Genomic DNA, 26,107 nt, shown 5'->3' with positions numbered 1-26,107 from the left:
GAGGATTGTATCAGGAACGCATGGGGCAGTCCACCTTACAGCAGATGATGTGGGTCAAGGTAATAATCGCTTTCTGCTTTTAATTTCAGAGAAGTCCGCGTTTCTCCCACCGCAGTGAAGAATGAGATTAATCTAATCAGACGTTTCTGCAAAGATGAAGAAAAATCTGTACTGAAATCAATAGAATACACTTCAGGTCTGGGTCCTGTGTTGTGTCCACCACTTTTTACCGATAGTCTCAGCTTACGACCATTCTTTATGATGAATTATTTTCAATTCTCTTCTAGATTATGAATTCTCCAATGGTTGCCGATCTCCTCCTTGGAGACAGGTCCATGGTGAAATCTGCTATTTGATGATTACGCCGCACGACACTGAGCCTTTCTGTGTGACATACAGCACATCCGGAGTCTTCATAAACGCGGTCAGTACATTTCCATCGTTGACCCTTTCTCCCGCCTCAGCAGGGGCTGTCACTCACCTCCACCAATTCATGTTTCAGGGTAAAATGAAAGATAAGGAGGAAATTATCTACGACAGAAAAAGTGAGGTTTATAAAGATCTCATAGCGTTGCTGAAGGACAAGTCACCTCGGTTTGCTGAGAACATCACCAAGCAGGTGATGTCCCGTTAGTCTCTTCTATGAGGTTTCTATATATTTACATTGGCTGGATGTGATATATGCATAACTTAGAAGACCATCAGCACAAAAAGCTGATTTTACCCGTTTTTGAGAAGTCCTGAAATCCGTAGCAAAATCCGATTGTGTCACATGAAGCGTTTGAAGTGGATTTTGGAGCCACTACGTTCACATCACGTTTTTTCCCATCCATTTTAAAATATACAAAAAAAAAAAAACGTGTATGTTAAATGGAAACCTCATACTGGTGCCATGCAGTGGCCTCTGTTCACCATAGAGTTCCACTGTAAAAAAAAGAAAAAGAAAAAAAGACTGTAGACTGTGCAGGATACAACGTGGTATGCTGCATTTACGTATCTTTTTTTTGTAACATATACAGACTTTTTTTTGCAGGATGATTTGTATTGTTTTAATGGCATAATTTTGCAGTACATATAACGTGTTGAAAAACTTTGTGGGTGTTTTTCTTTTTTTTTTTTTGATGTGCAGGATAAATAAGATGCTATCTTTAGTCTGTGGGTCAGAACAATTACAGCAATACCAGTCTTATATAGATTTTCATGTTTTAGTGTATTTGCACAGCAAATACCGCTTAAGGCCTCTTTCACACAAACATGTGCGCTCCGTGGCCGTATTGTGGACCGCATTTGTTCCACGGATGTGGACCCATTTACTTGAATGGGTCCGCAAATCTGGAGATGCGGAATGGTGCGGAACGGAAGCGCTGAACGGAACCCTACGGATTTCGTCCCGTACTTCTGTTCCGCGTAAAGATAGAACATGTCCTATCTTTTTGCGGAACAGGCGGATCACGGACCCATTAAAGTAGCTGCGGCTGCCCCATGGTTGGTGTTTGTGCATTGCGGCTCAGCACGGCCACGGGGTGCACACGTTTGTGTGCAAGAGGCCTAAAGGAAACGTGCCACCAAAATTTTATCTGCCAGTTAAAACCAGATAGTGACACATCTCTTTTCTTACTAATCAAGTTTTCTTTTCTGACAAAAAATTTCTGTTCTTAACAGCAAATAGAAAGCATTTTTTTGAATTGCTTTATTGCAGCCCCAACGTCCATAGACACAATGGTCAGGAGGGGACCTCATTGTTTTTAGGCATGGCTGTGACTGTGCAGAGGTCAGGAGGGAATAGATAAGCTGTGATATCATCTATTGTAAATGACGGATCCTGTGTTATCTGCACACAGAGGTGATATCATTACAGGCAGGATTACAATGGTATATTACTGCAGTTAGGTGATCTGTACTGACCAAGAAGTGGTAACTATTACTACACATAGTGGCCAGTGTAAAAAAAAAAAAAAAAAAAGCAGGTTTTTGTTTAAATATAGATATTTAAATTTTAAATGAAAAATAACATCCCAAAAAATTCTTTAAAAATTAAAAATATGTTAAACATAAAAATGTGATCTAAACAATAGGTCATTTTATGATGACACATTCCCTTTAAAATGTTTTTATTTTATTCAGGGCTTGTTGTTTGTGAGATTGTACTACTTTGGGGTACATACAGCTTTTTGATCACTTTTTGTTCCCTTTTTGGGGGGAGGGGGGTCTAGCAGAAAGCAGCATTTCAGTTTTTATGTTGATGTTTTTTTGTTTTTTTTTTCATAATAAATCAATGTGTCAGGAAAAAGCATTTATTTTTTGCTTTCTAACATTGTATTAAACTTTGGTTCACCGGCACCTGCTGATATTGCAGGTACAGTGACAGTGCCCAGAAGATCACTATTATTAATTTATTAATTAGCCCGCGCACATGATGGATATATACACTGAACAAAAATATAAATGCAACACTTTCGGTTTTGCTTCCCATTTCGCATGAGCTGAACTCAAAGATCTGAAACATTTTCTACATACACAAAAGACCCATTACTCTCAAATATTGTTCACAAATCTGTCTAAATCTGTGTTAGTGAGCACTTCTCCTTTGCTGAGATAATCCATCCCACCTCACAGGTGTGGCATATCAAGGTGCTGATTAGACAGAATGAATAATGCACAGGTGTGCCTTAGGCCCCTTTCACACGGGCGAGTTTTCCTGTGCGGGTGCGATCCGTGCGCACGCGCACTAAATCCTGACCCATTCATTTCTATGGGGCTGTGCACATGAGCGTTGTTTTTAACGCATCACTTGTGCGTTCAGTTGAAATCGCAGCATGCTCTATATTGTCCGATTTTGACGTGACGCAGGCCCCATAGAAGTGAATGGGGTGTGTGAAAATCGGATGGCATCCGCAAGCAAGTACGGATGCCGTGCGATTTGCACGCACGGTTGCTAGGAGACTGATCGGGATGGAGACCCGATCATTATTATTTTCCCTTATAACATGGTTATAAGGGAAAATAATAGCATTCTGAATACAGAATGCATAGTAAACCAGCGCTAGAGGGGTTAAAAAATAAATAAAAATAATTTAACTCACCTTAGTCCACTTGATCACGAAGCCCGGCATCTCCTTGTGTCTCCTCTGCGCTGAACAGGACCTGGGGTGAGCTGCTCCATTAAATACCGGTTAAGGATCTTCGATGACGTCACTCCGGTCATCACATGATCTTTTACCATGGTGAATCACCATGGTAAAAGATCATGTGACGTACCATGTGATGACCGGAGTGAAGTCATCGAAGGTCCTTAACCTGTATTTAATGGAGCAGCTCACCCCAGGTCCTGTTCAGCGCAGAGGAGACACAAGGAGATGCCGGGCTTCGTGATCAAGTGGACTAAGGTGAGTTAAATGTTTTTATATTTTTTTTTAACCCCTCTAGCGCTGGTTTACTATGCATTCTGTATTCAGAATGCTATTATTTTCCCTTATAACCATGTTATAAGGGAAAATAATACAATCTTCAGAACATCAATCCCAAGCCCGAACTTCTATGAAGAAGTTCGGGTTTGGGTACCAAACATGCGCGATTTTTCTCACGCGAGTGCAACGCATGACAATGTTTTGCACTCGCGCGGGAAAATTGCGCATTTTCCCACAACACACACGCCTCTTATCCGGGCAAAAAATATGACGCCCGTGTGAAAGAGGCCTTAGAGTGCCCACAATAAAAGCCCACTCTGAAATGTGCAGTTTGATCACACAGCACAATGCCACAGATGTCGCAACGTTTGAGGGAGCCTGCAAATGTCATGCTGACTGCAGGAATGTCTACCAGAGCTGTTGCCCGTGCAATGAATGTTCATTTCTCTACCATAAGGGCTCTTTCACACTTGCGTTGTCCGGATCCGGCGTGTACTCCATTTGCCGGAATTACACACAGGATCCGGAAAAACGCAAGTGAACTGAGAGCATTTGAAGACGGATCCGTCTTCAAAATGCGTTCAGTGTTACTATGGCAGCCAGGACGCTATTAAAGTCCTGGTTGCCATAGTAGTAGTCGGGAGCGGGGGAGCGGTATACTTACAGTCCGTGCGGCTCCCGGGGCGCTCCAGAATGACGTCAGAGCGCTCCATGCGTCTGGGGCGCCCTGACGTCACTCTGAAGCGCCCCGGGAGCCGCACGGACGGTAAGTATGCTGCTCTCCCGCTCCCCACTACACTTTACCATGGCTGCCAGGACTTTAGCGTCCCGGCAGCCATGGTAACCATTCAGAAAAAGCTAAACGTCGGATCCGGCAATGCGCCAAAACGACGTTTAGCTTAAGGCCGGATCCGGATTAATGCCTTTCAATGGGCATTAATTCCAGATCCGGCCTTGCGGCAAGTGTTCAGGAGTTTTGGCCGGAGCAAAAAGCGCAGCATGCTGCAGTATTTTCTCCGGCCAAAAAACGTTCCAGTCCGGAACTGAAGACATCCTGATGCACCCTGAACGGATTTCTCTCCATTCAGAATGCATTAGGATAAAACTGATCAGGATTCTTCCGGCATAGAGCCCCGACGACGGAACTCTATGCCGGAAGAAAAGAATGCAATTGTGATAGAGCCCTAAGCCATCTCCAAAAGCATTTCAGAGAATCTGGCAGTACATCCAACCGGCCTCACAACCGCAGACCACATGTAACCACACCAGCCCAGGACCTCCACATCCAGCATGTTCACCTCCATGATCGTCTGAGACTAGCCACCCGGACAGCTGCAGCAACAATCGGTTTGCATAACCAAAGAATTTCTGCACAAACTGTCAGAAACCGTCTCGGGGAATCTCATCTGCATGCTCGTCGTCCTCATCGGGGTCTGGACCTGACTGCAGCTCGTCGTCGTAACCGACTTGAGTGGGCAAATGCACACATTCAATGGCGTCTGGCACGTTGAAGAGGCGTTCTGTTCACGGATGAGTCCCGGTTTTCACTGTTCAGGGCAGATCACATACAGCGTGTGTGGTGTCATGTGGGTAAGCGATTTGCTGACGTCAATGTTGTGGATCGAGTGGCCCATGGTGGCGGTGGGGTTATTGTATGGGCAGGCATATGTTATGGATGACGAACACAGGTGCATTTTGTTGATCAAAATCACAGAAATATAGTGGCCAATATGGGGGAACTGCACTGTAGCGCGTTTCTCATTGGGGGAGCAGTCCCACCACATGCACCACAAAGGCATCCTACACAAAACAGAGCATTGTGCGGATGAAAATATATAAATCACAGAAAAAAAAAGCATCAAATGGATATGCCACTGACTATACTAGCTAGTCATACAAGCAGATATTAAAAGCTGAGACTTTTACCAATATATTCCTGTCGGGAACACATCGGAGCCCCTCATGCACCATGTCACGGTCTCTCAGCATGGCAAGGGTCCTACCACTACGCTAACTATGGTGTGAACACGGTCTGAAGGTGATGTAATCCAGCTCACAGCCAAGCTTCCACACAACCGCATAGCAGGACAACTAATGCAATGTGAATAAAGCAAGACTGTAAGCCTCACCCATCAGACCGTGTGATGGAGGCTATTGATGGCATTTTGAATGCACAGAGATACCGTGATGAGATCCTGAGGCCCATTGTTGTGCCATTCATCCACGACCATCACCTCATGTTGCAGCATGATAATGTACGGCCCCATATTGCAAGGATCTGTACACAATTCCTGGAAGCTGAAAACATCCCAGTTCTTGCATGGCCAGTATACTCACCGGACATGTCACCCATTGAGCATGTTTGGGATGCTCTGGATTGGTGTTCCAGTTCCTGCCAATATTCTGCACCTTCGCACAGCTATTGAAGAGGAGTGGACCAACATTCCACAGACCACAATCAACAACCTGATCAACTCCATGCGACGGAGATGTGTTGCACTGCGTGAGGCAAATGGTGGCCACACCAGATACTGACTGGTTTTCTGACTTCCCCCCAGTAAGGCAAAACTGTACACATTTCAGAGTGGCCTTTTATTGTGGGCAGTCTAAGGCACACCTGTGCAATATTCATGCTGTCTAATCAGCAACTTGATATGCCTACACCTGTGAGGTGGGATGGATTATCTCGGCAAAGGAGAAGTGCTCACTAACACAGATTTAGACAGATTTGTGAACAATATTTGAGAGTAATGGGTCTTTTGTGTATGTAGAAAATGTTTCAGATCTTTGAGTTCAGCTCATGCAAAATGGAAGCAAAACCGAAAACCAAAAGCGTTTTATTTCATTTTTGTTCAGTGTATGTTATAGAGCGGTAAGGGTTTAAAGTAACATCTGGCTGCACTGTTTTTCACCTAAAAAAAATAACAGTGAAAAACACAAACACAAAATACTGTCAGGGATATATATTAAGACCACATTTCATATGCTGGTCTTAAATGGAGTAAAAAAAAAAATGGTAAAAGGCATGGGAAAGTGTTAAACAATAAAATACTTTCTACCACTGCCGCCTCTCCAATCCTCCCCACCACTGCAGCCCTGACATATACTGCACATGACCCGTGTAGCCAATCACTGGCCATACTGCACAAGCAGCGATCACATGTGGTATAAGGGCATGCCGGCGCCGCAGCACACAAAACCCAGCCAGGAGACTTGGAATAGCAGCGCTGGGGTAGGGAGGGCGGCCGGTCACAAGTGAGTGTAACTTCTTTCATTGTTTTAACACCTTGCTTGCCATTTACCACTTTTTTTAAAATCTTGGACAACCCCTTTAATCGAAAGTGAGTAAGATGTAAATTCTGCACAGCAAATCTCAAGCTCATCGCAGGAATAGATGTGCCATAATTTACACTACGGTAATTTCTTCCTTAATGATGTTCAATTTCCCGCAAAACCCCACTCACTTTCCTCATCACTTTTAGAAACGAATGGCAGAAATTCAAGATTTGTAAAAGTCACACATTCTTGCAAAAAATGTGGCTTGCGCAAAAATGTGAGACTTTTGTATTCCAGAAAGCTGTGGTAGATAGTTTAATAGATTCCCCCTGCGTGTGCCCAGCCTAATGGTTGTACTGTAGGACGCGCGGTCATGTATTTTAGGAGCCGGGGATTATGACTGTTGGTATCTTCGGCGCTGGGTATGGACATTGGGGTATCTGAATAAAGTCATTGGAATGACTTGGTTTTGTTGTGCCTAATTATAAATGGAGGCACTTTTTCTTTACGATGTTCACAGCATGTGATAAATAAAATGATATTTTAATATTTTCCACATTTTTGGATGTGGAAATACCAATTACCGTATGTTTTTGTAATTATGTCTTTTAATGTGAAAAATTGGCAAACTTTGTAAAATGTAAAACCTTTTTTTAGTTTCCCTAGGGGACTTGAAAATATGATTGTTTGATCACTTGTACTATACACTGCAGTACTTCTGTATTGCACTGTATAGTAATTTTACCAGTGGGAGGGTGTAATAGAAGCAGTAAGATGGTAGGCAGGGTCGGGACTTCAGTAGGTCACTGGTTACCATGACAGTGACGATTGTTTCGTGGGAAGCCCATTTGGGGTACAGAGAGAGACCCCCGAATCTATGTAACTGCTCAAATGTCCCGGTCACTATTGACCACAGCATCTGAGGGGGATCAGAACCTGATCCTGTTCACTGCGTTGCTCCATAAATTCTCTTCTGGCTTTACTGTATTTATATTATTTCAACCTGTTTTAGACCGAAAGCGAGTTGATGTTGGTGATCCAGTGCAACAAACATATTGTCATTTACTGGCAGGGGCATGAGAACAACTCCTGCCCATGTGTTCGCTATTAGGGCCCTATGAGAGCTCCCATTCTGGGTGATTCGAGACGTTCTTGTATTATATGAGAAGTGGACATCCTTTCATCTGAATTGCCGCTGTGTAATACTATGTCTGCAGGGTAAATGCCTGGCTGAATGCGGCATTGCCCTGGCAATAGTGCCAGAAGCGGGATCTATGTTGATCAGATGATCACTACTGCACCTGTATTTCAAAATGGGCTTTCTCTGCTTAGAAAATCCCCTTAAAGGGGTTGTCAGAGTAAAATTAAAAACTCGGGCAGCAGCTTTTAATTAAAATAACAAAAGAAGCAGTACAGTTTTTTCCCCTCCCTTTTTTGTGCTCCAGTCCTGAGCCGCTGCTGACGTCATCTTCCTGGCTGCAGCAGTGCACACAGGTCACTCTGCAGCCAATCACTGGCCTTTTTATTTGCATAAGAATCAATGAAAAGAACAAGAAGCATGAAAAAGGTAATACTGTAACAAAAGATAAATACACGTGGAGCGTGACTTGTTTTCTCTTCAGTTTTGCTTCAGTGCATCTATTACTATATTTTCCAAGTACATTGCATTTTCTTCACTAATTTTACTAGGTTTGTTTACAGCCTATTTGACCGTCAGAAAAACTCCACGATTCGTAAAACCGTATTGTCTATTCATAGGATTTTATATATTTCGAAGACCCACCAGTGGCTCAAACTGTTCAACATGTGGACGTCGTTGAAGCGCAGGAACCAAGCCAAAACCATTGGTCTAATGAGTATCCAGAAAAGAAGGCACAGGAGAAGACAAGGAATCCACTTGTAAAAAGCAAGACTAACGAGGCAAAATTAGAGCCGTCTCTGAAATGGAAGAACCTAACCCTTAATGGTCACCAGGAGTATGTTGTCTTTTCAATTCTAATACCTTGCAATTCCTGTAGTTTATGGACATTTTAAATGAACCAGATACATACACGGAGGCCAAATTATTTTAGTTAGTGGTGGTGATATTGTAGATGGAAAATTTCTCTGGAAACCTCAGTAAAATTGGAGATTGCGAGTCTTCGTAGTGCAAGTAGTAGAGGATGACAGACATAAAATGTTATTAAATTCTGTCTTGATTTACATGGACATTATAATTTTCTAATCTAATAAAGATGAGAAATTAAGAAGGGCTGCAGCAGAGCACAATGCCCGGCTGTAGTCAGCTATTTTATTGCTGTATAATTATGTACATTTTAGGTACTTCTGTGCAACCACCTTAGTATGGCGGGCAGTAAGCTTGAATTGCCTTGCAAATGATGTGCCATGTGGACATAGTTTCCATTTGACTAGAATTCTTAAATTGTAACCAGAAATCTTGTAGACCTAGTATTAGAGGTATACTGGTTATGCTATCTTATCACTGAGGCCAGTGGTGGCGAACCTATGGCACGGGTGCCAGAGGCGGCACTCAGAGCCCTCTCTGTGGGCACCCGCCCCCTGGAAAAAGTCTATGGCGTACCAATATGCCTTAGACTTTTCCTGCCATTTATCAGCACAGGGCGCACTATGGACGGCACAGGCAGCGCATTGAGTGCAGGCAGCGATTATAGCTAAATACTAAAGTACATGGAAGATACACTATATCGGACTGTAGTTTTCAGGGTAAATTGCCTTGTTGGCACTTCGCGATAAATAAGTGGGTTGTAAGGTTGCAGTTTGGGCACTCAGTCTGTAAAAGGTTTGCCATCGCTGCCTTGTATACATGTGGCCCAACTTGTTGTTTGGAACTGTAAGAAAGGGTCCGCCACAGCCTATAGGGCCTTACTATGCCTCCGATTTCATACAGAACCAGGAGGTTATTGCTCCCAGATTCATACGGAAATCATGTTCCAGTGAAAGTTACTGATTCCAGGGGATAGTAACCCATAATACAAGTGGCACACAGCCTATACAGAGCCGTACGGAGCCGTCTAGCCCCAGAGCAGTGGACAGTTTCCAGTGATGGGCAATACAAAATGTTTAAAGGGACTTCTGAAAGAAGTTCTGAAAGAGCTACTTAAGGAGTCGAGGTGAGATGGGGAATAATACCTTTCTGGCACATTTTAATATCAGCAAGACTGAGAAATTGAAGTTTCATTTTGTTGGGCGCCGTTCCTGGAGGTCCCGCTCTGTGAAGTGGGGCTGTCTAGTGAGCAGATCACTACCCCGTCCCTCCACTGTGACAGCTGTAGCCTCCAACCAAGAGACCACTACAGCTGTCACTCCGAGCAGAGCGGGATGGGTTGTGACGCAGCTCGGACCACTTCACAATGTGGGACTGCTTCTTACAGGAGTGGGGCCTGGCAAAATAAAACTGAATTTCTTAGCCCTTCTGAAAAAAAATAAGCAGCCATAAAGGTATTAGTACCCACCTTGCCCCAACCCCGACACTACTGTTTTGCAGGCTCAAACTGTCCAACCCTCTGACAGACTCCTTTAAATGCTACTTTAAAACAAATCTCAGCATTGATGACATGTTAAAGCGAGCATTTAATAATGAACAGTTACAGTACTAAGATGCTTCTCCTTTTTTCTGTTCTCCCTTCTCCTCTTTTCTTCGTTCTGTCATAAGGGTATGTCAACATCAAAGGCTCCGTTGCAGATTTCACCCTACTTTGGCAGAGAGAATAGCACAGCATGCAGCAGTATTCTGCCCATCAAAACGACTGACACCACAAGGGAACCCAATGGACTGCAAATTAGTGTAGTCTGGTATCCATTGTACAATAGTCATAGCACTGCATTCTGGGTTTGCATTTATAAGCCTAATCTATATTTCTATGCATCCGATGATAAGACGCACCCCAGATTTTAGAGAAGGAAAATAAGAAAAAATATATTTTTCATGAGACCTTATATCAGATCCTCAGATCAGACCCCCATAAGTATCAGGACATCACATCAGCCCTCCATGTCAGACCCCATCAGACCTCAGAACAACCCTTTTTTTTTCAGACCTCAGATCAGACCTTTTCTTTCAGACTTCCCCCAGACTAAAAAAAAACAACTTCTCTTACCTCTCCTGCGCCGCGGCTCCCCTACAGGTCCGGCGGTCTCTTTAGAAGTCGCGCTCCCCTGTCTTCTCTGGCCCGCGCTGCACTGTCACCTGACTGCGTGCAGCATCAAGCGATAGTGCGCGCACTACGTCCTGATGCTGTTACGGGGTCAGGACAGTGCAGCACAGGCCCCAGCAAGAAGACCAGGGAGGGTGAGTATCGGAAGCGCTTGAAGCTCTTCTTCCCCCCTCCCGGCCCATTAATGCATACTAGGGAGCGCTTTCATAATGGAAGCGTTCACTAGTATTCGCTTTATAAGATGCATGGTCATTTTTCCCCTACTTTGAGGGGGGGGGGGGTGCGTCTTAAAAAGTGAAAAATATGGTATTTCCCTTTTTATTACTTTTAGATTCTTGGAACAGCATTGTCTGTAATGATCCTTGCCCCCCACCCATTGAGGGCTGAATATTAAAAATACCTTATCCATTTGATCGCAAAGAGTCCGCCGCGGCAATCTTGATTGAAGATCCAGCACAAAATCTCGAGCGGTGTGAGGATGTCATCACGCTGGCCGGCGTGGTGATGTCATACTACGTCACCACGCACTAGATTTTGTGCAGGACCTTAAATCAAGATGGTCGCGGCGGACTCTTCACGCAGAAATGGATGAGGCGAGTATGAATTTTTAATTTTTTTATGCCATTTTAGGAAAAAATTTATTTCGTTACCATGAAGCATGAGGAGATTCGGCTTCGTGGCGAATGAAATTTTCCCTAAAATGGACTTCGATTAGCTCAACACTAATTATGGGTCATTTATTTTTCCATCAGGCTTCCACTTTCTTTACTTGGTAGTAGAAAAGAGCAGCTTGCTGCGACTGTCCAGTTCTTCTAGCACCAGAGTGTCCCTAGAAATGTTCAGCAAATACACGGAGAAAATAACGCACACATCTAATTCGGTTCCATATACTGCTCATTTACGGTATCCTTATTCTAGAAAAAAACAAACATATTGAGACGTATACATGTATATTTGCATGAGACCCTAATAAAAAAAAATAGAGTTAACTATGCTTTTCAATAGAGTGAGAAGAAAGTATACCACGTATAGACCATGGGCCGCTGTGCCTCCTGCTACGCATCAAAGCAAGGCAAACTACTATAAGAGCAGCTGCATGTTTATAGATTTGGATAATAGAAGCTTAGCCATAGCATTTCAAAGCCAGTGGCCTCCTGCACAGATTCTTTCCACTCTTTGCTATCGAATCTGTTTTTTTTCGCCTTTGCTAATAGGCCAATTACATGCAATAATTGGTTTCACAGCCCTGAACCCAGTGTGCAGCCATAATGTCTGTGATATCTGCAAAACCCAGGAGGGACAGCAGCAGCGAACGCTCCTTGCCCTTGGCAACTCTTAACACGTTCGACATATTCTTCTTTTCAAATTTAGCAGCTATAGAAAAGTGTTCTAGCTATATGGAAATAACACGTAATAACACTTCGATACAATACGTACTGATAGCTCTTGTCTACATAAGAGGAGTCGGTAAGTCAGCTTTTGTGCCCTCCTGTCCCCCTCTTAGCAATATTCCTATGAAGACATTTCATTTTAAGGGAGCCTTTGCCTCGAGATGGCCGCTCCCATCATATAAACCATTTACAACATGACATGTAATGATAAAACGCTGTGAGTTGCAAATCCAGTAACTGCAAATGGGAAGGAAAATGTGAAGAAATTAAAATTGAAAATGAGAATAACTTTTTGCCAGCGTCTGAATGGTTCATTTCTTTTTCCAGAACCACAATTATAGGCGAGAGGACTGCAGACAAGAGGGATTCATCCAAAGAGTCGAAAACTGTTAAACCAACAAGCTCAGAAAGTAAGAAAAGGTCCTTCACTGTCACCCCTGGGCACAGAAGGCCATCTGCCTTGAAAAGGTAGGAATTTTTGTCATTTACTTCTTAGTAAAGGGGTTTAAAAACCAAAACATTTTATACACCTTAGGCCTCATGCACACGGCCGTTGTTTGGGTCCGCATCCGAGCCGTCGTTTTGGCGGTTCGGATGCGGACCCATTCACTTCAATGGGGCCGCAAAAGATGCTGACAGCACTCCGTGTGCTGTCCGCATCCGTTGCTCAGTTCCGCGGCCCCGCAAAAAAAAATAACATGTCCTATTCTTGTCCGCAAAACGGACAAGGATAGGCAGTTATATCAATGGCCGCCCGTTCCGTTCCGCAAATTGCCGAAGGCACGCGGGCGGGTTCCGTTTTTTGCGAATCCGCGGTTTGCGGACAGCAAAAAACGGCACGGTCGTGTGCATGTAGCCTCAATAAAGGATTCTCAGTTAATAAAAGGGGTCCTCTGCTCAGGATCCCTATCTCTTGGCTAGAGTGGTTACTAAGACCATCTATTGCTCTGGAGGACCTGTCCTGGACACACAGATAACCCATTGATTTGATGGGGCTCCATTTGATGCTCCACTTCACCTGTGGCGGAGCTGTAGCAAAATGGAACACTTAAGGGGGTTTGTCCAGCCTTACCGTCACTGGTAGTCGGAGCTATGGAGAACTGTCAACATTGTAGTGGAGGGAGCTCCCTACTAAAGCGCTGCTCCCTTTGAAGTCAATGGGAGCAGCGCCGCAGAGACAAGGGCTGTCCACTACAATGTTGACGGCTTTCTGTAGCTCTTGGGCCAATTTCTGGCAAGGGAGCTACACCAAACAGCTGATCAGCAGGGGTAGAGGTTGCCAGACTCCTACTGATCAGTTAGTCATGGCCTATCCTGAGGCCATCACTTAAAAAGGCTGGACAATTCCTTTAAGGGGGAATGTATAAAGACTGCTGTCTTGATCTAGTATGGCGCGTACCTCTTAATAATTTCCGCACATCTTTCAGTTCTGTGCAGCATAGTCTGAAATCTCCGATATGACTTATGCCAGAAAACTGACATCAGTGACCTTAAATGTCTCAGACCACGTTGACCCTGCCACCTCGCACCCAAGCTTTTTTTTACAAAAGTGCCAAACATGACTTAAAGGGTAAACTGTTACAAATTCTTGCACAAAACAGGGCTTGCCCAAAAATTTCAACTTTTTAGGCAACACTATTCTGGTGCAAAGGGCTTGATAAATCTCTGCCTTAGGGTTCATGCACACGACCATATGTCTTTTGTGGTCCTCAAAACACGGATCCGCAAAAAATACAGATGACGTCCACGTGCATTCCGTATTTTGCGGAATGGAACAGCTGACCCCTAATAGAACAGTCCTATCCTTGTCTGTAATGCAGACAGTAATTGGACATGTTATATTTTTTTTGAAAACGGAATGCACAAGGAGTCATTTCCATTGAAGTGAATGTTTCCGCATACAGGCCACAAAAAAAGCGGAATGGACACAGAAACAAAATACGTTCGTGTACATGAGCCCTTACTGTCAAATTCCCCCACATGTTATAGCTGATCAGTATACTAGCAAGGAGACACTTTCTGATCAGCTTGTTTTCAAGGCGCACTTCTAACAAGCTGTGGAAACCCCCTTTAAGGTAAACGTGGCTGTGTTTGTATGGAGCCATGGACATGACAACAGCTTAGTTCCTCCCGTACCTGTCCATTTTTGGAACAATAGAGGGTTATGCCATTAGATTCTTTCACTTGGACTTCATTCATTCTTCTCAGTTACTGTTCTTGTACTGTCAGATGTTGGCCAGATAACTTAGTTTTTACTGTTTACCTCTAAAAACTATTCCGATTTACAACAAACTTCGAATCGGCCATCTGGATGTGATATTTCATAGGCGTTGGACACCAAGACTGACTTTTACTTGTCCTAATGAACTGTAATATGTCTCGCACTCAGGACTAGACAAAAAATTGTATGATCATTGCTGAAAGATTATCTTTGATTGATGTGAAGCAAAAGCAGATGTTAATAAATTGAACAGATAATGAGCGACAGTCGGTGATTTGTTTAATTTCTACAAGCGTACTCTCATTCCCTCTAATGTAAATTTGGAATTTTAAAGATGGAAAAGATAGAAAAGGAGAAAACCTGGAGCTTATTTTTTCTTTATTTTGAACAAAGATTCACTCTTGTTGAGAAGTAATAAAAAACAGATGTCCCGTCCAGGATGATGCACCTCCCTCACTAGGTATTCCCGTAATTATTTTTCTATCTAATTTCACCTTTAAAAGCTCAGAGATGTCAGAACCCCACTATGGAAATAATTGTTCATGTAGCCATATTATTTGCTTCAGAAAAAAGGCACTAAAAACACAGGGAGACATTTATCAAGACCAGTGTTGATTCCTCCTGCGCAGCCGGAGGTTGCGACAAATTTATGCAGAGGGGCTGGCCGTGAGACAGACTAAAATCTATGGCAGCCTTCTAGCTGCTAAGATGGAGAGAAGACCGCAGCACTCAATGTCTTGATAATATGCCGAGTTTTATTCACCAACCGTGCGACGTTTTGACTCCTAAGAGTCTTTCTCAAGCCTTCTAGGTGCTATAGATGTCTTAATTCATGCCAGAGAACTGGTGTGACTGCAGATAAATGTGCCAGGCCTGCTGGCGGTGCCCTTACCATGCCCCCTTGTCTTGCTACTTCTGACAAATGGCGAGAAGGAACAAACATTTCAAATTTTGGTGCAAGATCGCAAAATTTAGGTACTTTATGTCACAATAGTGGCATAAATACCATAATAAACACAGTTGCTATTTTTTCTACCACTATATTAGTTTTAGTCACATATGCAGTGAATGGGTTGATAAATTGCAGGGTATCTTACAAGCAGTATTAGACTAGTCTCTAATATTTTCCCGGATCCATAATGCTTCTCTAAATTCAGCCCTCCCTCGACCTCAGCAGCTGTATTCCTGGAACATTAATGGGGCTATCCAGGACTACCAAACTGATAGCCTATCTGTAGGATAGGCCATTGATATTAGATCGGTGACAGGTCTGTCTCTTGGCACCCCCAGTGATTACCTGCCTGCATCGACCATGTCCCATTCATTGTTTACCAGGCACAGCTACATACATTTAGTAGTGTGTTATGGTTGTGGATGTGGAACCACTGTGCCAACCACCAGGAGCTGCTAACCCACAGGGATCAGAGACACCAAAGCGAGGCACAAGGAAGCAGGCCATTCTCGTAGAGGGAGGAAACAGACTGTGGTCTTGACTGGACAGAGTTTGTGCAGATCCATAATACAGTCCAGAAGTCGGTACAGAGCAGGTACAGAATTAGAGCTCTTTAAGTAAGGTCTGGCAGAAAGCAGACCTAAACCTGGTTGATCAAGCAAGGGCTACAGGTACCAGCCAGGGATATACAGGAGCAGGTGACTAGCGATTGGAGAGACAGCCATGCAGCAGCTCCCAGAGCAGGAGAATAGGAGTGGGCAATATAGACGATATACGATATTAATGATATAAATTTGGCCGATAGAGATTTCGTCTATATGGCCCTACCGCGATAGAACATGGCACGCCCCGCTCTCGGAGTGCACCATGTTATTCTGAGCCGGCACAGTGTAGAAGGAGGAGTCCCTCCCTCCCCAATGTGTGCGGCTGTCGCTGGCAACCAATGAGGACAGAAAGGAGCAGGAGGGGAGGGACTGTGGCCACCGCACCACTAATTAATATAGTTAATGCTTGAATACAAACGTAGCCTGCAGGTGCCGGCCATATCCTATACCCAGCACCCAGCCTCTATGACTGCGCACTGCGATCCGCCGCAATTAACCACTCAGGTCCTGAGGGGTTAATTGCGGCTGATTGCAACGCGCAGTCATAGAGGCCGGGTATGGGATATGGCCGGCACCTGCAGCCTATGTTTGTATTCAAGCATTAACTATATTCATTGGTGGCGCAGTGGCCACAGTCCCTCCCTTCCACTCCCCCTCTTCTCAGTATAAATTGCGGTACCCTCCCCCCTCTGCAGTGCTCCCCCTCCCCTCCAATGTTAAATCATTGGTTGCAGTAGCCCCAGGGTCTCCCCCTCCTCAGTGGCAGTGGCAGATTCTGATCGGATCCTGGGCCTCTGATTGGTTACCATGGCAGCCAGGACGCTACTGAAGACCTGGCTGCCCTGGTAATCTCCCTGCTGCTGTGTGTACTATGCACAGGGCAGTAGGGACAGTGTAAAGTCCTATTCATCCTAATACAGCTCTATTAGGGTGAATAATAGCCCCTAAGGGGGCTAATAGTAAGAAGAAAGTAAAAAAAAAAGTTTAACCTCACCCAAAATATAGAAAATAATATATCGCGATCGTTCTATGGCACATGCTTCAAATTATATTGCGATATAGATTTTAGGCCATATCGCCCAGCCCTACAGGAGAAGGTTAACTCCCGCAGTGCTGAAACAGGTGAGATACAAAGAACTTTGCTCTTCACATCAGACAGAGACGCAAAAATGAGTGGAGCAGTGTACTCAGGCCGCCAGTATAACATAGTGGATGTGCTTGGTATTGCAGCTCACTATAGCTCTGTCCAATTCAAGTGAATGGAACTGGGCAGTAGCCGCTAAGTATAGAGCTGCGTCTGATTAAACAAGGATGGGATTAAGATTGACGTCTCTATAGCCCCTTTAAGGGATTGTTGTCTGAGATCAGAAAGAACGGCAAGTGACGGGCTCTTGATGTAGCACCGCACTTGCCCAAGGGTTGTTTGTGGTATTGTACCTCAGCCCAATTCACTTGAGTGGTGCTCAGCTGCAATACCAGTCAGAGCCTATGGACATGTGTGCCGCTGGGCGGAAGGAAGGGAAGAACGAGGGAAGTTTTCCCTAAATCTCATACACGTTATCTATGCCCAGTCTGTTCCACACGTGTACGATTCCACAAACCAGTGTCTATTGTATGTGCTGTTTCTGCTCAGGGCAGGTTTTTTTTGCTTCGAATTATAGGGCACCATGCCTGTAACACTTACTAAAGGTTAACTGTCTTGACGTTCATGTGAAGAACTCGTAATAGATACGTTTTTGACAGCTACATCTGTCTGTGCTTTAAGAGAACGCGTGGGCCTTTCCCATTTTTAAGAATATGGTTATTATCTTGACACCAGACAAATAACTTGACTTTTACCCCCTAAATCCTTATGTCTCGTCAAGTGCACTGATACAACAGTACATGACTTCTCATTAATTCCCTGTCAAACACGTGAAAGTCAGCAGCGAGAATGTCGCAAGATCAAGCAGAATCTCTTCAGCTACGTCTTATATTAGTCACGTTCTTCTTAAAGGGGTTGTCCGGGATCAATTTTTTTTTTTTTTAAACTGCTGATGTCTGATTAGCCTTAGTCAGGGCTCCAGATGGCGACCAAAATGCCACCAATGAAGAAAACTGACCTGTAATACAAATACAGGAGGCAGGTGCCAGAATCAAATAGCCGGCACCCGACCTCTGTGACAGCGACCTGCGATCAGCTGCAGTTGAGTTAACCCTTCAGGTGCGGTACCTGAGGGGTTAACTGTCGCTGATCGCAGCTCCCTGTCACAGAGGTCGGGTGTCGGCTATTTGATTCCGCCTTTGTTAGGCGTCCGGTTGCCATGGCAACGATCGGCCGCTGCAATCGCAGCAGCAGGGGCGCGATGGTAGAGAGAGGGAGCTCCCTCCTTCTCAACCACATGGATCTGGATGCCGCGCACCTGTTACAGAGTGTTAGCTGTTACAGTTACAGCTAACGCTCTCTGCTGATGACAGCGGCTCCGTTCCTGAGCCGCTGCCATCAGCATTTGTTATATATGGGACAATGGGGGCAGAAAGGAGTGGAGCATTTTAGGGGAGGCACTTTATTTCACTTTGACGTCACCGGACTGGAGGGGCGGAGCTTAGCGCAATCTTGGCCAGGAGAGTTACTGCCCCTCCTAGACTTTTGAATAATTAATTAGGCTGTCGGTGACGTCACCGGGCTCCCGAAGCAGCGGAAGAGGAAGCTTTCCTCCTCTGCAAGGAACCCGGTACGTCACTGACTGAAAGAAATCAGTTACTTCCTGCCATAAAGGTTTTTGGTAAAAAGGGTACTTAGAAACATGCTGAAAAGGTAGGACATGGGTGTATGTAAAGTGTGTGTATGTGCAACGCTATTAAACAATGGTCCCTAATCCCGGACAACCCCTTTAAATACAGGCTGTTTTTATCCCTTTTACCAATAGTAAAACTCCTGGAGCAAAATCTGAAGAATTTAGTGAAAGTTCTACTGAGAGTGAAGAAGACGAGGAGCAGCCTGAGCGACGTCAGGAGGGGAACACTGACCTACCCTCAGAGTATTGGCAAATCCAGAAATTGGTCAAATTTTTAAAGGTACGGTAAATAATAATCAAGGAAATATTTTTTGTGTGCCAACACCATCTAAGGCTACTTTCACATTAGCGTATTTTGCGGATCTGTCGTGGATCTGCAAAAACACTACCATAATACAACCGCATGCATCCGTCATGAACGGATCCGGTTGTATTATGTCTTCTATAGCCATGACGGATCCGTCATGAACACCATTTAAAGTCAATGGGTGACGGATCCATTTTCTATTGTGTCAGAGAAAACTGATCCGTCCCCATTGACTAATATTGTGTGTCAGAACGGATACGTCTTGCTCCGCACTACATCGCGGACAGAAAAACACTGCATGCAGCGTTTTGGTGTTTGCCTCCAGAGCGGAGTGGAGACTGAACGGAGGCAAACTGATGCATTCTGAGCGGATGCTTTTCCATTCAGCCTCCTCTATTCATTTCTATAGGAGTGCTGAAAAAAGCCGACTGGCGTGCTCGGCTATTTTCAGAAGTCCAGTAGAAATGAATGGGAACTGCACCGCGCAAGTGCTGCCACTGCTCCATTCACTTCTATGGGGCTAACGGAAATAGGCAACTATTTTCGGCACTCCTATAGAAATGAATAGAGAGCGGCTGCGCATGTGCGTTGCTCCCTCCGTCACTTTGCGGGCTCTGTTCTCACAAAGAGGTGGGACCTGCACCACTCAGACATTGGGGGCATATCCTAGCAATATGCCCCCAATGTCCAAGATGGGACAACATTAGCCTCACGTGGTTTTCTATCCATTCATTCATATGGCACAGATTTTTTCAAAATGGTTTTAAAATCCATGGCGTGGAATAAAACTATTGGTACGTTCAGATGCATATTAGCCACATGCAGGGCTTATCCTTGGGTGGATTCGGCAACAGTTTTCTGACATGTATTTCTACCACATGGATTTACCCAAACTTGACGAAAACTACAGTGCAATGTAGATTTTTCAAAACTGATTGTAGGTCTCGCTGTGGTTTTTCAAATGCTCTATTCTACTGGGCAAAATTTGCCAAATTTTGCTGCAGAATCCACCCTTGCCATTAAAGGCTGACATCCACTGTCAGATCTGCATGAGAACTAGCATGAGTATTGTATGGATTTTAGATGTAGATCTCATTGTGGATTTGCTGTGGATCTTTTGTGCAGCAAATCTACCCTGTAGGTACATAGTCTTAGACATTTCTTTTGCATATGCACTGTTATGGTATATGGATGTAGTAAAGAAGAGTACTCTTCTATTAGTCAGATTGGAGTGGTACTAAAGTGATTGACTCTTTAATGGGCGCCCTTTAGCCTGTAAGAAATAAGTCTTAAAGAGTCACTGTACTTTCCCACTATTTCACTTCATTTAATAGAGAATGGTGTAATTAGCAAATTTCTAAATCACTTCATTTGAAAAAATCTGCCTTCATTCACCTGAAAAATAGCTTTAAAGTTATGACCACTAGGGGACTCACTTCCAGCTAATTTGCAGTCCACTGCCTGTTATCAGGCAAGATCCGTCCCTAGTAACAGAGACTCAGAAGATGGCTGGCGTGTCAGAGCTAGCTGAGATCCTGAGCCTGATGAAAGAACTGCTTCTACACTGCTTCTGAATTCACAGGAGCCTCCTGCCTTTCTCTAAGTCTGATCTCTTCCTTCTTATCTGTTCTGTGAGCTACAGAGCTGTGGGATGTAAGGAAAAGGATGTCACAGCAGTAACAGTGCTGTCAGATTTCGTAGAAGGGATGTACCCCCTGCTTTTGAGTGAAATGCATCTAGTCGTGCAGCTGAAATAGGGAATAATATGGCTGAAAAGATTTTAGGGAAGCTTAAAAGCATAGCCATTATGCAAACTCGAAGTGCCTTTTGCGCTGTGGCATTAGAAGAATTTTGATATCTCTGACTTTTAGTCTAACCAGACTGTCTATTACTCTGTAATTCCTCTAGCGCCGTTCTAATGAAACAGTAGGTTTAAAGAGCACACCAAATGCTTGAAATAACTTCTTTATTAACTTCAACTTTTCTTCATATATAACACTGCCACCTCCGTAGCAGATAGTCCATGTACATAACACTTGTTGAAAAGATATCACAAAATGGCGGCATGCATAAGACGGTGGTTCTACTGTTCAATCTTGTCATTCAACATAAAATGCTGGATATATTTCTCTCTTGAGTATCTGTACTCTGACTTGAAGTTATTTAAGCACTTTATGATCTCTCTGAGAGGTATATCTGAGGTCCAACTAATAGTTCTACTTGCTGAATTTGGTCGCAATTTGCAGTATGCAGTTAGCAGTAACTATTTGCAGATTGGTTGAGTATGATCTGGTATGGGTGTATGCAATTTGGATTGCAATATGGAATTTGAATCTGTTTTGTGAACTTTATAGTTTGCAATTGTATGGTATTTGCAATTGGTTGAACTGTAAGTAAACACGCATATAAATGGTTCAGTATACAGTTCTAATCACTATATTAACAGTAGGAACATTAAATACCTATTTTGGCCTCTTGCCTCCATAAAACACAGCTGTTAGTGGAGTGAATGTCTGTTCAGCTCCTCTCTCTGGCGAATAATAATTTCTAGCAGCTCCTTAGTGTGTGAGGCTGGCTGTGATTAGGTCAAAACTCCTGCTGTGTGTGAAGCTGGCTGTGATTGGTCTAGACATTCTGCCCAGCAACAACAGTTTAACTGTATGCTTTCTGTTGTTTCTGCTGTGTCATTGAGCTTACCTCACATCCATATAATGAATCTTAAAGTCATATTATCTTTTATGCTTCTGTGAACACAATATATATAACAGTTATATGATATCCAAACATGAAGTCACTGTAAATAACTCCGCTTTTGTCTTTAATACACAAACATAGGAACTGTATTAAGGTTATTGGGAGATTTAGCTGTATAAACATATAAGCTATATTAGCAACCTAGGACAGGTCTTAGCTGGCCAGCTACACTCCCATCACATCAATTTTTTTTTCCTTTTTTTCATTCTCGCCTTCCAAGAGCCATAACTGTTTAATTATTTAATTGGCTTAGTGTATATAGCCTTTTTATGTTTTATTTTTACTAAATAAAAAAAACTTGCTTTTGTGTTACCATATTCTGACACCCATAACTTTTTTATGTTTTCATCTGTGTGAGGGTTTGTTTTGCAGAGTGAGCTGTAGTTTTTATTGGTACCTTTTTGGGTAACGTAAAAAAATGTTGACGTTTTATGAAATTTTTTGAGAACAAAATTTCACCTCTGGCATTGTGTCTTGTTTTTTTATTCACTGTGCGTCATATGTAACATAATATTTTGATAGTTCAGTCTTTTACGGAAACTCTCAAAGCAATTATATTTCGATTTTTTTTTACATGGTAAATGGTAAAATACTCGGACTTTTAAAAATGTTATTTAAACTTTTGTTTTCTCTAGTGTCATTATTAGGCACCCGGCTGCCATGACAAATGCTTGGCACCCTGCCATTGCATTGTGTTGGGCCCCTGCCCAACACTACTGACCACAGCATCTAAGTGGTAAAATGTCCAGGTTCTGAGGTAACTTGTCAGATGTACAGCCTGAGCCCTCTCTATAACCCTCTAAGGCATTATGACATAAATGTTTGTCTAATGTAGGGAAAGGGTTAAAACTCGGTTATAACGGAAGCTATGATCTGGTTTCCACATTCAAATTCACATTGTTGGACGCCACTGACTTTAAAGGGGACGTCTTAGGGTTGGGCGATATCAAAAATATTCCCACGATAACTATATCAAGAAATTTATTGCGATAACTATATATATCACAGTAAATTCCCATTTATCCCATAGTAAGGGGGCCACAATGAGACATACTGTATATGGACCACAAGGATACATTATACTGTATGGGGGCAACAAGGATACATTATACTGTATGGGGGCAACAAGGAGACATTGTACTGTATGTGGTCATAAGGAGACATTATACTGTAAGGGGTCCCCAGACATTATACTGTATGGAGACCACAAGGAGACATTATGGGGCTACAAGTAGTATAATGTCTTGTCCTCATACAGTATAATGTCTTCTTGTTGTCCCCATACAGTATAATGTCTTCTTGTTGCCCCCATATAGTATCATGTCTTTTTGATGCTCCCATACAGTCTCCCCCACCCCCCCCAGCCCACACATCATGTGACCTCCCGCAGCGCGCCCTGACCTGTACCCCCATGTAGTGCTGGAAGAAGAGTACCATGCTCTGGTAGATGTTGTAGAGCCGCTCATTGCATCCCCCCAACAGGCAGCACTGCACTCAGAACCCTCCAGCAACCCCATGCCAACAGGTATGTGGGTGCCCTGCTCAGCATGACAGTGGTGGGGACCATGTAGCGCAGGGAGTTGGTGTACAGCACAGTGGAGAGCAGCATGGCACCGAGTGTACCTCACCTCAGGTTACACACATGTGCCCTACACTGCATCTGACACCCGGGAACACATGAGAGGGAGGGTCTGCAATGGAGACCTGGGCTGCTGGCTAACTAACGGCTGCACTTCATCATACACACCGTGTTTATTTTAGAAGCGATCAGTGCTGTTAAGCGCGACCGCTTCTATGACATCACTAAAATACCGCGGTAATTAGGAAACAGTGATACTGTCATTTTGCAGTTTCTTAATACGTAGGACATTCCACAAATAAATATTGCGTTGCTTTGTTGGATTACACAAAACAAGAACTATTTTTTTATTGGAATCATTGAAACATGCTCCTGTGTCTAGACATCATTTCTATTTATTATAGTGGTGTTCTATAGAGTCCCGCTCAGAATGTCCACCTCATGTGTCCTGTGCCAGTGGTCACACATGCTCAGTAGCTGAGCCCTACCAAAGACACCAGACACCGCACAGTGAGTCTCACTATTGTACAGAGCAGCCAAAAAGAATCAGCATACTAGAAGTGACTTATTGAAAGGGAATTAAAAGTACACCAGGAGGCACCATATCAGGTGTTTATAAGCAAAGTCTGTTCCTTTTTTAATAAATTCAATAGACAACGTGTTCTTTTTCGCGTGATCTAATAGAGTAATGTAACGTTTACTCATGGGACAACTCTTTTGCCGGGTTCGGGTTCCATCAGGGTACTGGTTGTGACAGTAAGAATAGCGTTGCAGACTGGGCTAACCTTGCTTTCAAAAATACCAGAATGGCCAGCAGAATCTCAATGTGAACAGAGAGCCACATCGTGCCTCATGTACTTGGACCTTCTTTCATTCCTGTTGAGGTCAATAGCAGCAGTGGTGCAGTGAGAAGCTCAGCTCGGTCCACTACAAAGTATACTGAGCTGCCTGCTTCTGGTGTCGGTTCTAATGCCGAACAGCCGATCTGCGGGGGTCCTGAATGTAGGAACCCGCTGAACGGCTAGCAATGACCTAACCTTGAGGATTGGCCATCACTAAATAAAAAGTAGACAACCCCTTTAAAGTGAAAAGGAACTTATTAATCCTATGATTATTAGTTATAGAAGAAAGTGGCAGAACATTCCTCGGAAGTGTGAGGACTTGTCTGGAGACACAGTTTAAGACTTTGCTAAATGAGACAAGACAAACATTGATGTTAAAAGAAAAAAGATCGATCTACGTAGCCTTGTGAATCCATGTGAGAAAGGTGGGGGGTTTCTGGATCTAATTATTCCCGTACACTCTTTGCCATTTGTAATTATGTTCAATATGGAGGAAAATATCAGAAACACTTCAGCAATATTGTTTTTGGTCTGGCTGCAGGAGGCTACTCTCACACTGCACATTAAGTTATAGGAAATTAATGATTTGGATCTGGGAAGCTGAGATGAAACTCTGGGAAACTAAGAAGAACATTTCCACAGAAGTATTACTGCTCAGAGATGTAGATTACTTGGAATGCGCGAGACTATGGTAGAAAAAAATGTGATTGAGTGAGAGAGCTACTGGTGGAGTAGACTTCAGTTTATTCCCTTATACTAATATCATGCAGCACAGGACAGAACTAACTAAAAATCCTGGCGCATAGCTTGTCAAAATAGATGACGTTTACATTGTGTCCTAAGGAGGAGGAAAGGTTTATGCTGACACCCGCTGTTCTTTTTCGCTGCAATTTTGCGCTGCTCCTGCCACATTTCAAAAAGTTGATTGGACTTAGTGGAAGGGGCTTGGCCTCCCATGACCAGCCAAATTTACTATAATTTATGCCAGAAATGATAACATCAAAAGTTTTGGAATGTTCAGTGACCCTTTCTGTAGGAGCTCATGCATTGACCGAGGGCATGCTGCCATTTCTTTTTCAACGCCTGTAGAAATGGACAAGAATTGGGCATGTTCTATGTCACGGAACGGACATACGGATGCGGACAGCTCACGGTGTGCTGTCTGCATCTTTTGGGTAATGGGTCCAAACATGCGGTCGTGCACATGAGGCCTTAAAGGCTATGTACACCTTCTGAAGCAATTTTTGTTTATGATTGCATCTTACTAATTTTCAGCCCAAAATCATATTTTTAATTGGCCGTTCTGTGACAAAGGGTTTTTCTCACTATGACTGGTACCTTCACTTTGTGCTGGTCATCTAATAAACCTAATCTCTAAACTACTAAGAGGTCATAAACACTTTATTTAAGCTACATTCTTTTCACTAAGATAAGAACTGAGCTATAGTGAGTGTTTATAATGTCAGAGAGCAGAGATAAGGAGTCCGTCAGCTCCTCAACTGACAGAAAAGAGAGAAAACAGGCTGCTACCAGAGCTACTCAGCTCTGTACAGAAAACAGGACTCCATATTATTAATAAAGACCAATTGAAAAAATGACTTTTACTCCAATTGGCCTTTATTAAAAACTAGCAGAAGGACACGGCTTCTCACAGGTATATTTCATCTATTTAATTTAATAATTCTGTGTGTCGTTAAAAGATATCAACAGTATCCCCCATAACAGTGACCTCTACTGTACCCCGCCCCCTTAACAGTGAACTCCACAATGCCCGCCCCTTTAACAGTGATCGCCGCAGCGGCCTGACCGCTTAACATTGAC

At 43.5% G+C, this 26,107-nt stretch overlaps 1 protein-coding gene across 1 annotated transcript in view; it reads left to right on the top strand.

Annotated features, from left to right (window-relative positions):
• The window catches only part of ODAD2 (outer dynein arm docking complex subunit 2), a 142,695-nt gene that overhangs the window by 17,105 nt on the left and 99,483 nt on the right, over nt 1–26,107 (top strand). The window contains exons 5-10 of the mRNA XM_044294472.1: nt 90–196; nt 288–424; nt 503–619; nt 8,442–8,659; nt 12,577–12,717; nt 18,937–19,084. Coding sequence (XP_044150407.1) covers nt 90–196; nt 288–424; nt 503–619; nt 8,442–8,659; nt 12,577–12,717; nt 18,937–19,084 — 868 coding nt within the window. The remainder of the gene's footprint in view (nt 1–89; nt 197–287; nt 425–502; nt 620–8,441; nt 8,660–12,576; nt 12,718–18,936; nt 19,085–26,107) is intronic.

Source organism: Bufo gargarizans, chromosome 5 (genome assembly GCF_014858855.1).
Source record: "Bufo gargarizans isolate SCDJY-AF-19 chromosome 5, ASM1485885v1, whole genome shotgun sequence".
Lineage (NCBI taxonomy): Eukaryota > Metazoa > Chordata > Amphibia > Anura > Bufonidae > Bufo > Bufo gargarizans.
Note: the sequence above shows the minus strand (reverse complement) of the source record. Positions and strands in the feature narration are given on the sequence as shown.